Source organism: Ictalurus punctatus, chromosome 21 (genome assembly GCF_001660625.3).
Source record: "Ictalurus punctatus breed USDA103 chromosome 21, Coco_2.0, whole genome shotgun sequence".
In the NCBI taxonomy this organism is placed as follows: domain Eukaryota; kingdom Metazoa; phylum Chordata; class Actinopteri; order Siluriformes; family Ictaluridae; genus Ictalurus; species Ictalurus punctatus.
In genome coordinates this window covers 11217037-11230000 of record NC_030436.2, presented here as the reverse complement: position 1 = coordinate 11230000, position 12964 = coordinate 11217037, and the positions used below count along the sequence as shown (strand labels likewise).

At 36.4% G+C, this 12964-nt stretch overlaps 1 protein-coding gene across 1 annotated transcript; it reads right to left on the bottom strand.

Moving 5' to 3' along the window:
* Positions 1-601: 601 nt before the first annotated feature.
* Positions 602-10891, bottom strand: si:ch73-267c23.10 (serine incorporator 1). Its single transcript, XM_017451168.3, has 10 exons — positions 10629-10891; positions 7531-7692; positions 6465-6649; positions 6255-6334; positions 5113-5250; positions 4777-4946; positions 4222-4312; positions 3340-3511; positions 2507-2728; positions 602-1667 (listed from the first exon to the last, which is right to left on the bottom strand). The coding sequence occupies exons 1-10, from the start codon at positions 10665-10667 to the stop codon at positions 1529-1531; spliced, it is 1398 nt and encodes a 465-aa protein (XP_017306657.1). The 5' UTR covers positions 10668-10891; the 3' UTR covers positions 602-1528.
* Positions 10892-12964: the final 2073 nt, after the last annotated feature.

Genomic DNA, 12964 nt, shown 5'->3' with positions numbered 1-12964 from the left:
ATACTTCTTTAAAGCTAAATCCTTTAAGTTCTCATTTTAGACAGTATACTCTTTTTAAATAAGTAATGATTTAGAATAAATTTAAAGTCTCAGCAATAGCATTCACATACTTATGGGAAGTTCAAGATAAACATTTCATTTAAAGCAATACACACTAATGGCACAACTCTGTAGCAGGACAATGAGAGAAGTTCTACATCATTAAAATAGGCGATCAAAACACCAACAGCACAAAAACATTTATAAAAAGGATTTTCTTTGGTTACTATTAAAGGCAGTATTTCTGTGGTTATGTCTATATTTCAAGTGTAAAGATGTTCATGTTTCTTAATAAAGGACTGTTTTGGTCATGACTGCGTTTCACAACTGTAAAAGCTCCAGACGGTCCTGAAGAGAAACAAGTTACAGTATATAAAATCTCTTTTATATATATATATATATATATATATATATATATATATATATATATATATATATATAAAAGAGATTTTATATATATATATATATATATATATATATATATATATATATATATATATATATATATATATATATATATATATATATAAGTAAAAACATTAAGTGAAATATGATACATCTCTTAAAGAATGTGTTTTTAAGAATAAAACACAGTAAAATTTCATAGCAGAAAACTATTACATAAAGAAAACTGTTAATGCAAAATATTGTAGGTGGAAAAACGTACTGTAGGTGGAAAAAATGCTGCAGCATTTCTCAAGCATTACATAAAGCCTCATAAAAAAGTGATGTAAAACGTCTCACGAAAATACTGACATCATATTTCTCAAACTTTACATAAAGGCTCGTAAGACAAAACATGACGTAACAGGTCTTAAGTAAAAAAAATTGTCACAATATTCCACAAACTTGACATGAAATCTCACAACAAACATGATGTAAAATGTCTTAAGCAAAAATTGTAACATTTCTCAAATTCTCACAATAGAAATGTGAGAAAGTCCCAAGCAAATACTCTCAATATTTCTCAAACAGCAATATAAAATGTCTAAAGAAAATAATTCACATTGTTTCTTGAACTTTACGTAAATGCTCATAAGAGAAAAACATGACAAAATGTTGAGCAAAAATTGTCATATTTCTCAAACTTAAAAAATTGAATGTAAAATGTAAAATCACAAGTAAATCACGTTAGAAATACATGACAAAATGTCAAGATTTTACTTAAAGTTCAAAACAAATATTTTTTGACTTTACGTAAAACCTTGTAAGAGAAAAACAAAGTGTATTCAAACATTGCCTTATTTTAAAAACAATATGTAAAATGTCATAAAAGAAAAATGTGACATAAAGCATCTTATGAAAACGAGAGAAAATTCACAATATTTCTCAAATATTACATAAAATCTCATGAGAGTAAAAATATCTTAAACACGATGTAAAATTCTAACAGGAAAAACGTCACAGAAAAAGTCTTAACAAAAAAATTCTGTTATTTAAACTGTCTCAATCATGAAAGCAGAAGGATAAATCAGTTATGATTAAGTGGCTATGAAAAGTCGCGGTCTGGGAGGATGATGGGAGCAATCAGAGTCATGATGTAGAAGAAGAGACAAAACCAACTGGACGAGATTTTCACCCAAACTGGTCCTCGCTTGTGTGTGATGTCGCTGTGGTTAGCATCAGGACTGTTACAGGAATAACACAAAATATGTGAATCATGAACAGTTACGCAAATGTCAGCAATAACACAGTATAACATATAAATATTACCATACAAAACTACAATAGTCCCTAATGTCTTGATTGCAACCGCTGGCAGAAATAAGATAACAAAAAGGACTCCTTGTCACTTCCTGTTTCCTGCTTCCTCTTTTCCTCGGCTCCTGCTCCAGCTTCCTGCTAATTTATTTTGTGTTGTTCATCCTCGTTCCTCCGTTGACCCGTTTCTGCACTTCGGAGTCTAGTTCTAGTTCTCACTGGTGTATTGACTGAAGTAACAAGTCTTAAGCAGACTTTGGCAGCAAATAAACAAAAAATAAAATAGAACGTTCATGCTTCAGCAATCAGCCACAAGTCTGATATGAAGCTCCGCTAAGAAAACAAAATCTCACCACTCACTGTGGAAGAGTCTAAAAGTTACATTCATACCGTATAATTAAAGAAGTCTACCTAACTAACTAACTTTGATTACTAACTAAATAAGATTTGGACATCTTTCCATAAATGATGCATTTCAGAATGTTATTGATTTTTGTGATAATATGTATAAAAAACAGGGAAAGTGTTTCACACGTGTTATTTATTCTGTTGTCCCAACTGCAAGAAATGAGTAAGGTTTCGTTTTTGAATCCAGCATTTGACACTATTGTCCTTAATATTTTATCAAATCTATTTCAAAATTTTGTTGTGGTAAGCCAGTTTTACAATTTCAGATCCGAGTGCAGTAAAATCTTGCTGATTATTTTCAGTTAATTCAGTCATGTTGCTATAAAACGACCCCCGCTGTAACCTGTGAGTTACTCACCTGTACCAGTTTGTGAGCGTCATCATAATGTAGAGTGTCGCGAGGAAGAGCTGGAAGTGAAAGAACGAGTAGCTGTACTGAACGCTGTCTCTCTCGTTATCTATCACCCTTCTCAGACCCTCTGAGTCTCCGAGGCTTCCTGTTGAACAGTCCTCCATCAGCACAGTGTCTGAAGGAGTCAGCAGGAGTTTGTTCACCTGACTGGTGCTGGATGAGCGAATACTACCGAGCCAGAGAGCAGTGTGTCAGTACACGCATGTAGGGTTTCAATCAGTAATAAGCAGTTTAATGGCTACAGTTTGTATATAAATATACAAGCCGATTAATTTTCTATAACAACAGCTCTGATAGTAGTAGGCTTATTCACAGGGATTATTATGTTTATTTAACATGTGTGGAAGGAGTCTCTCAGTGCTTTGTAACAATCAGAGGTAAAGCTGTAACTCTCAATTCTCTGACATTTTCAGGACAGAGGAGTTTACGCTTCTTTGAGGTTTATATATATATATATATATATATATATATATATATATATATATATATATATATATATATCTGCTATAACATAAGAGAATTTGCTTCACTGACGTTCCACAACATTAAAAGTTACTATAAAAAATATGTGTCATTCTTAAATAAATAAATAAAATCATTGGCAAATTGCTGTGCTATAAAAGGAATAAAACATGTTGGGACATGCTGTTGTAGGAAAATAATCAACTTCGGGGTGGTAACAGTACCTCTGCTTCATCACACCGCCCTGTTACAGAGTGTTTTATATCGTATGTATGTAACAAATTTTGGATGGAAATGGAATGAATATGTGATCATACCTCGAGTATAAAAGGCACAAGACAAATAGTAACAATCCCACGATGCTTTGCGTATCCTCCCATAGGAAATAAGGATGGGTGGGGGCATCGACGAGGGTTTGGTTTGCAGAGGAGATATTGTTAGTGGGGACCTGCTGGAAAAAGTTCAGCAGGCTGGGATTGCACAATTTTTCTGTTCGGGATTAAAACAAAACAAAAACGGTGAGTACTTTTCAGCTTCAGTACAAATACGCTAGTCAGTCACTCGCAGAAATGAACGTAAAATCAAGGAAACTCCGCAAATATTCGCAGGAGCTTGCAAATATTTTTAAATTATCATAGATTTTCCACAGATTTGGGCCGATATGACATCGTCACGATGTGCGTTCAGCCAAAGCACACTTCAATTCACGTGCGTCAAACACGACTACAGCTAAAAACTCTCATTTACCAACAAACATCACTGCGAAATTTTGCATCGCAAATGTTTGGCCTCAACAATCAGAGAATTGCTCGGTGACAACCTAGTTAATAGTTACACACAGGTGATCATGAAGAAAAATCAGGGAAAGGTTATCAATCTGGTGGGATTTTTTTTTTTAGTTTGGTCTGGGCAAGAAAACATTTACATACAACTTTACCAAAAGACTGATAAACAAGGTCCTGTGTTTGTTTAGACAGGCAGTGAAACCGTTCTTGCCTGGTTTAGATCTTACTTGGGGATTAAAAACATGGAGTGTGGTGTCCCACAGGGTTCTGTTTTAGGACGCGTATTATTTTACATTTATATCTAATTTCTCGGACAAAAATAAAAAATCATGCATCATCCCACATGTGATGTGACATTATGACAGGGTTGTGTAATTAAACCTGAGCTCCAGTGTGCGTCATTCGCTGCAGTACCTGGCTCATTTGTCACGGCCGACCAGGTGAGGTACATGGTGTACAGCGTGATGAAGGACGACTGCACGAGTCCAGAAGCATGAAGACGTTTCTGTAAATCAAAATGATGAAAAAGTGACTATTTCTTTTGGCAATTCATTTCTGAATGTTCATTTCTTAGCACAGTTTGGTATTACTAAACCCATTGGCCACGCCCCCTATGAGTCACCTCCAAAAAATGTAATGGTGGAATTGTATTGGAAGTGATGCAGATGATAATAAATAATAAAAGTTCTACTTTAAGCTTAAATGTATTAACAGTGCTGCTGCTTTAGAATTTCACACAATAATTTTTTTTATATGATTGCGGATATTAACAATGACATTTGAATCAAGTTTGGAGTCTGAAAATCTGAGAGAATGTGTAGAGTGTGTGTTATAAATAATAAATACAAAATTGTAGTATACGTGTAGTTTTACTATCAATGGTTCCTGACTTTTCGGACACCCTGTGAGTAATCTGTTCGCTTCATTGGTTAATCGTTTGTAAGGAATATATATATGTATCTCACTTACACGAACTTTCTTCTGAAGGGAGATCACTGAAGCTATGAAGCACAGGATGAGGTTGAAGCTGATGAAGAACCTGTTGAGTACACACTCCACAGGCCGAGTGTAAAAAATGAACATGAGTGTGACAGCGGTGATCGACAGAGAATAGTTCAGGGATGTTACACTCACGAAGACTGGAAAGAGAGAAAGAGGATCATGAACCAAATTCTGAAATCCAAACTAAATCCAAACCAGTTTATTAAGGATTTAAAACTGTAACCGTCACAAGTAACAAAAAGAACAACAACCTAACTGACAAAACATGTTCCTAATTATAAAGTCCATTAATAAGTCACACACCACAAGCCCACAGCTTTGCGTTCCCGTTTTCCTTCTTGTCATGCCACGACTCGCTCAGTGAGTGCACAAAGTCCATGAGGAGGATTAGCTGGATGACAATGAAGGAGAAAGCTCCAGCGGCACCCACTATGAACCAAACTGACCACAAAATATGAACATATTAATTACATCCAATTTCCCATGCTGTTATTTTTTTAATCAACAATTATGACAGATTTTATATAGTGTAAATGAGTGCAAAAGTCTGACTCCTGTAGATACAAAAAAATATAAAAAATTTGCTCGTTATGACAAGAAACAAAAAAGTCTGGAAAATGCGCGATACTTTCTTTCGTTTCTTTCACATCCTCTGAGCAGATTTTGTGTCAGGTTTTTTGGGTTTGGAGTCGGATGCAAGTGCAGGTGGGTTATTATTAAAGAAAACACAAATGAACCAGACAAAGTAGAGACAAGGATCATCTGTGGAACAAACAAAAACAAGACCGAGAGCTAGAAAAATGCGGTACAATACATACATGGGATAAAGAATGGCCGATGCAAACATGTGACAAACGCTCGACAATGAAATATAGACAACGCAGAGCTTAAATAGTAGTGCTGATGAGGTGAAGAAGGTGCAGATGTTCAAGAAGACATGTGACAGGGTCATGTGATGTGATCAGCTAGGGCTGATTAGTAGTGTAATTCATTGCAGCGGATTCCGGCATTGACCTGACATCATTTTACATTTATTAACGCTCAACATGATGCTACCACCACCATGCTTTTTGTAAAGAATCTTCCAAAGTAGATTTTTTTCTTCTCTCCACTGCAATATTTTGTGTAGATTCATGACATTCAGTTTAAAACATGTAGAAGTTCAAGGGGGGACACCGAAGTAATATTTACTCGTTATAAAAGTTGCCGTATGATTCTGGTTGTTGTCTTGTTGTACAACACCCACATTCATCTCGTGTATTTTGTGGATAAATTGTAAAATTGCATTTTCTCATCCAGAAACCAACAGTGGTGTCGACTTTTGCACTCCATGGTAATAACAGAAATAATGATGAAAAAGAAGAAAATGTATCTATGCAATAATATTTCGCAATTTTAAACAAGTAGCAACTAATAATAACTGTGTTAAAGTGTGTGTTTCTTACTGTGGGAAAAACGTCCATCTGGAATGTAAAAGGCACCGACAGTGAGAGCGATAATGACTGCGATTTTGGTAAACCAACAGCTAAAAGAAAGAAGGAGAAATGCTTAACAAAACATATGCAACAACTAGGAAAAGTTTTTAAACTAATTGGAAAGTTTTGTAAGTCAGGTGTGAGGGTTAATTAGCCCTCGTTAGTCCATTCGTTATTTACCCATTGTGAAATGCAGCTCGAGGGTCTCTGCTGTTCTTCATGTTGACAGTGAGCAGACAAAAAGCCAAGAAGCTCATGCTCATGCCAAAGCAAAGACGATACACAGCTTTGTAGCCCACAAAAATGTCACACTGAAAAACTCCTGCGATGCTGGACATCATGCCATCGTCACAGAATCCAGGGATCTGAACAAGTGAGTCGGAAAATCCGCTCATATTTTACTGTCAAATTATTCACTCATCCATTCGTTTTATAATCCCAAATGATTCACTCACCTGATTCAGTATAATCCCAAATGATTCACTCACTCATCATAATCCCAAATTTTTCACACTCTCATTTCATTTGAATCCCAATTGATTCAGTCATATGTTCAATGAATCAGTTGAATAATTGAAAAACTCAACACATTCAATCTTAACTGACTCGTTTATCATAATGCATTTTATAATGCGTTAATTTACTAATACAAATGATGATACGAATTATTATACATTATATATACAAAGCATTATGAACTAATCTTAAACAATTCCCTTATATTTCTTATACGTATATATAAGTATAAGTACAATCACCCTTTCACCTTCTAATCTTTCATTCACTCTTATGTTTGTATTAGAAGTCAAATGAGTCACTCATCCATTCACATATATAAATATATCCATTCAAATATATAAAATAACTCGCACATTTGTTTGTATTATAATTTCACACAATTCCGTCATCTAGTCACAATTTGATCTCCAATAATTCACACATCCATTTACATTGTGATCAGACGATTCACTCCTCCATTTGTATTAGAATCTCAAATGATAAAGATTCACTCATCCAGTCCCAATTTGTTCTCAAACGAATCACTCTTCTGTTCACATTATGAAGTCATTTTATTCCTTCATTCACATTGTAACCTCAAGTATTTCACTCATACATATACATTTTATAATCCCATAGATTCACTCATTCATTCACAAATGAGACTAGTCAGACCAAACATTAAATAAAATGTTTCATTGAGTCACTGAAATATTTTAAAGAAAGAAGAGAGAGTTGTGTGCTTTACTTGTTTCATTCGTCGCTCGACGCTGGGTGACAGCATGATGCAGGCGATGACGGTGCCAATTAACAGGATGGAGGCGTAAATGATGCGAGTCACTATCGAGTTCTTACATTTCGCACAAAATCGACACGTCAAGCATGTCGCCGAGCCACACAGACACTGAGCCTAAAACACACACACACACACGCGCGCTTTAAAACACATTATATTAAAACATTACATCATTTCACTAAATGCATACTTAGGTTTGTGATGTAATTGTTTATATTTAACAACATTATGGTAATTTTCTAAATGATCATAATGACCATACACCATCATCACAGTGATTAACTATAAATTAATTATAATCATTTTTTTAAATATCGGATCACTTTCTGTTAACTGCAAGGGATAAAAGACCAACAATTAAACAGACCTTGAACGTAATCAGTTAGTTGAGACATTTGGTGCCTTATTCGGAGTCTAAATGATCACAGGATTGACTCAAAATACATGCTCTAGCTCAGTAACACTGTATGTACATATACATACGTAATAATATGTTAATAACATAGCAGAATAAATCCATATTTAAAAATGAAATTTGAATACATTGAAATTGAGTACAAATTACACGGTTCACTCATGTCTAGAATGTAGATTTAAATAATGGATGATTGAGGAACGTTGAGAACCTTTCTTAACATTCTTAATATCCTTCTTGAATATTTGTACTTGAATGTTTGAGTGAGTGCACACTGTTCACGTTTACAGCACAGTAATGAATCATTATTTGCATGAAACTCTTTGTTACCGTTGTATTGCTGAGCCTGTCGTCTGGTACCTGCAGTATCTCGGTTCGCAGGACTATCTGAAAGTCTGAGCGGATTAGAAGGTCACTCTCGGGCAGAGGACAGATAAATGCAGCGAGACTGCGTACTGTTTATTTCTACAACCTGTGGCTTGTAAGAGTTTGAAAGCCTGCTCGTACTCATGCTTCTACACTTTTATCTGCAGCTTTAACTCTGCAGTAAGCAAATAAGACACTGTGCAGTAATTGCACAGATCCATGTGGAACAACCTTGTGAAATACTTTCTCAAGCCAGAACAGTGTCGCCTGTGTGTGTGTGTGTGTGTGTGTGTGTGTGTGTGTGTGTGTGTGTGTGTGTGTGTTCATATTATCTGACCTTCAACTTGTAAACCTGCCATGTTAGTCAAGGTGAACAGAAGACAAAACAGGAAATTGTTCTTCAAATACAGTGAACATCTCTCGATTATTCCTTTCACAGCACAATTATTTTCACTTTCCAAAATCACACTGTAAATGTACGTTAAAATGATGAGTGGATGAGCTTTAAGCCCCTGAAATAAGTTTACAGATACAGATACTCGAAAGTTTCCTAAAGTGTAATCCTGTATAGGATATAACAAGCTTTTACAGTTCAGGATCCCTTTCTAATCGTTTCCTGAAAATGTATATATTGGATAATTTTTAATGTTATCTAATCTGTTCATTAATCAGACTGTCTAATCATTGACTAATACACGACATGGGCAAAAGTATGTGGACACCCAATTTTGGAAGGTGGCTGTGGGAATTTCCCATCCAGTAACAAGAGCACGAGGTCTGGCACACTGTTCCAGTCAGCATTTCGGTTCATCCCACGGTTCCTCCACTCCACCCTATGTCATCATGGAGCTCACTTTGTGCTCAGGGCACAGGGGCACTGTCATGGTGGAACAGGTTTGGGGAATCTTAGTTCCAGTGAAGGGAAATTGTACAAAGACATTCTATATAGTCATGCACTTCGAACTTTGTGGTAATGGTTTGGGGAAGAACTATACTGTATATGGGTGTGATGGTCGGGGGTGCACATACTTTTGGCCATATAGTGTTTGTCTAGTCTAGTATGTTTTTGAGCACACTATATTTTAGCAGTTTTTTTAAAAGTTATGAAAAGATTTGAGATTTTTCACAAAGAATCCTAGCCACAATGAGTTAAAACTAAGGTGAAGTCCTCAGGTCCACACCCAAATACTGGGGGAAAAACAGTTCTCTCCTGAAGTGAAAGTGAAACTTAGCCACCCACAATGTATTATTTTATTTTTTCATTTTTGTATTTATTTTATGGAGGGGGGAGGGGTGTTTGTTTGTTTGTTTTTAATTGACATTGACATTTTGACCTGCAGTGTTGCTTGAGTGAACATATAAGTAAGAATCTTAACCTATTTGTTACATTTCTACTCAGCATTTGGTCACAGTGATCATACAGATCACTTCAAGATCACTTCTAATTACAGCTGGATGAAGTGGGAAAAAATATACATCATGATATATCTTCATGATCCATCAATGATACGCATCATGAATTACTGTTAAAGGTGAAAGGTACACACTAAAGGTATTAAATCTGGCATCCGGAAAAGTACAGCTTTCCACCTTTATTTTTATAGTATATATCTGTGATACTCTCAAAAATACGCGTTATGACTGGATCACAGTACTGATCAGATCTGTTACCTGTTTCTGACCTCATCCTGGTTCATATTTGATTATTTATTGAGAATTTGCATGCTGAAAACACCAAGCAACACTAAAATTGTTTGTGGCAATGAATAATCTAATCTTTATTTATTTATTTAGTTATTTATTTATTTATTTTTAACCTTGAGGTCATTTATATTCCAATCTCCCGAGGAAAGCAGCTCAGGATTCTCCTCAAAGTGGCAAAAGTTTAACGCTCGGTTTCTCCACCACGCATTCAGTCTCTGGCACACATGATACCCGCAGGTCGCTCAGCTGGAACACATCTGCCTATAACAAGAAATATGAAATTCTGCTCTGGAGAAACGTTGCCCTGTGTGCTGTGTGTAAATGCGGTGAACGGTGATGTTAATCCGGTTACGAGGTTTTAAGAACAACACGATAAATCCCTCTGATTACAGAGACAATGAGGGGACGTGGTCACGTGCAACACCGTAAACCGGATTAACGCGCGCGCCTTAAAACGCACAAACAAGCACCAATGGATTAGATTTTTTTACATTGAGTTTTAAAAAATAAGTAAATCAATTTAAAAAAAAAAAAAAAAAAAGGTAAATCAGTATAAGTCCCGTACCCAGTGCAGCAGGCTGAAAGTCCCTAAAGTCGCTCCCATGATCCTCCTCCAGCGCGCACGCGAGATCACAAAAATGTCTCGAAATCCGTGTCAGATCTGGTGTCAGATCAGATCTGACTCAACTGTTACTCGAACTCAAAAACCTCAACAATGCTTAATTTCTTTTTTTTCCTGTCTGAGTTTGGAAACCTCGTTCCTGATTGGTCCGGCAGTGAGAGAGCTTCACTTTGCTTTCGATACCCCATAGACCGAGTCACGTGGCCTCTCCAGCAAGCCCCGCCCCTGTGTTGCAAACCGTTACAAATTAAGTAAATAAATAAATACAACCAACCCCCCTCCCCACTCCGCCCACCTAATCCCCCAACGACCCCCCCCCCTCAAAAAAAAAAGAAAAAGAAAAAAAAAGCAATTAAAATATAACTTGACTACAGATCACTGAATAAAATCTGGAAGGTGTTTTTTTATTAGGGGATCGTTTGTGAAAGTCACTTAGATCCATCTAAATGATAAAATCCAACAGTCTCTGAGGAACGTTTTTTTGTTTTTTAAGTGAGTTTATATCTGCTTCAAGAAACCCTTAAAGGTTCTGTTCTGTCCAGAACCATTTTATGAAGTCAAGAACCTTAAACTAAAAGACAAAGGATCCTTGAGGAACTTTTATTAAAGTGTGTAGAAATTATGATGTCCTAATGAACAATATTTTCTCTAAAGAAGATGATGTAAATGTTTGAATAAAACACACTTAAACCAACACTAAGAGAGCAAAAATGAAATGTGCATAATGTTAAAGTGTAAAAGCCTTGGGTATGGAGTCTACAAGAACAAATGTCGTCACCATTTAAAAGATCTAACGCACTTAAAACTTACAGCCTTTTTAGAGGCGTGTCAGTTTTTGAGGTTTTGTGGTTGTGAAGAGAAAGTCGTGAAACTCAGCTGCTCAGATCGTTTGGATTTCTATTCCAATGAATGCCGGATTTCAGCCTGGTGTCAACACAGCAGCAGTGGGCTTTAATGATTAAAATGTATCTTTTAAAATATACAAATGCTAAATCATTGATTCTGCAAAGTTCAGCTTACTGTAAATAAGAACTTTTGCCCTAATGATTTCCATTAAGCACATTAAGCATGAACATGGTTACCATTGGCCCCATTTCTAAGTGCTAAGTGTTTGGGTGTTGTTGTTTTTTTTTTTTTGTTTGTTTGTTTTTGGGGGGGGGGGGGCATTTTTGTGTTTTTCTCCTCTTAAAACCTTGTGCAGTGTGTATTAGTGACCTGATGAGTATCAGATAAGGGTAAATGCTACATAAGGGTAAATGACTTGCTGTAGAAGGGAAGTTAACCGGCAGGAAGTGAAACAAAAACAGATGGACAGCTGTCTATTATTAATTTTCTCCTCTTGAACACTGGGATTTTCCAAACTCCACCGCAGGAGAAGAATCTGGTGCTCTGGTTTCCCAGTTTGTGTTACGCTGGGTCTGTTTGTTTCTGCATCTGTTAAGCTGTTATTGTGAGGCTACTTTTTTTTTTCACTGTGGAAATCTGATGATCAGGTGTGAGTGAGTGCCCTGTTTTATTTAAAGAACAGGCATATATCAGAGTCTGATCTTCACAACATGTGTTTGTGGAAGTGTATCATGGTACGAACAAAAGAGATTTCTGAGGACGTCAGACATCAGACTGGAAACGGTCACAAAACCATCTCTAAAGAGTTTGCACTCCACCAATCCACAGGCAGACAGACAGATTGTGTACAAATGGAGGAAATTCAGCACCATTGTTCCCCTCCACAGGAGTGGAGACCAACCAAGATCTCTCCAAGAGCTAGATGTGTAATAGTCCACGAGGTCACAGAGAAACCCAGGGTAACTCTTAAGCAACTAAAGAACTCTCTCACATTGGCTAATGTTAATGTTCATGATTCCACCATCAGGAGAACACTAAACAACAATGGTGGGCATGGCAGGGCTGCAAGGAGAAAGTCACTGCTCTCCAAAAAGAACATTACTGCCCTTCTGAAGTTTGCTGAAGATTACGTGAAAGAGCCAGAAGACTTTTGGAAAAATGTTTTGTGAACTTTTTTGTTTAAATGAGAAGCGTTATGTTTGCAGAAAGGAAAACACTGCATTGCAGTATAAGAACCTTAGCCCATCTGTGAAACATGGTGGTGGTAATGTCATGGTTTGGACCTGTTTTGCTGCATCTGGACCAGGACGACTCACCATCACTGATGGAACAATGAATTGTGAATTATACCAATGAATTCTAAAGGAAAATATCAGGACATCTGCCCATGAACTAAGGCTGCACGATTATGGCCAAAATGATAATCCCGATTA

What these genes read in the sequence shown, in the direction of transcription:
- si:ch73-267c23.10 (XM_017451168.3), bottom strand. Translation starts at nt 10,667, where the DNA reads ATGGGAGCGACTTTAGGGACTTTCAGCCTGCTGCACTGG. An exon ending in TCGAGCGACGAATGAAACAA is followed by an intron (nt 6,650 to 7,530) that starts GTAAAGCACACA and finishes TCACTTGTTCAG; the next exon opens with ATCCCTGGATTCTGTGACGA. An exon ending in CCCTTCAGAAGAAAGTTCGT is followed by an intron (nt 4,313 to 4,776) that starts GTAAGTGAGATA and finishes TTTGATTTACAG; the next exon opens with AAACGTCTTCATGCTTCTGG.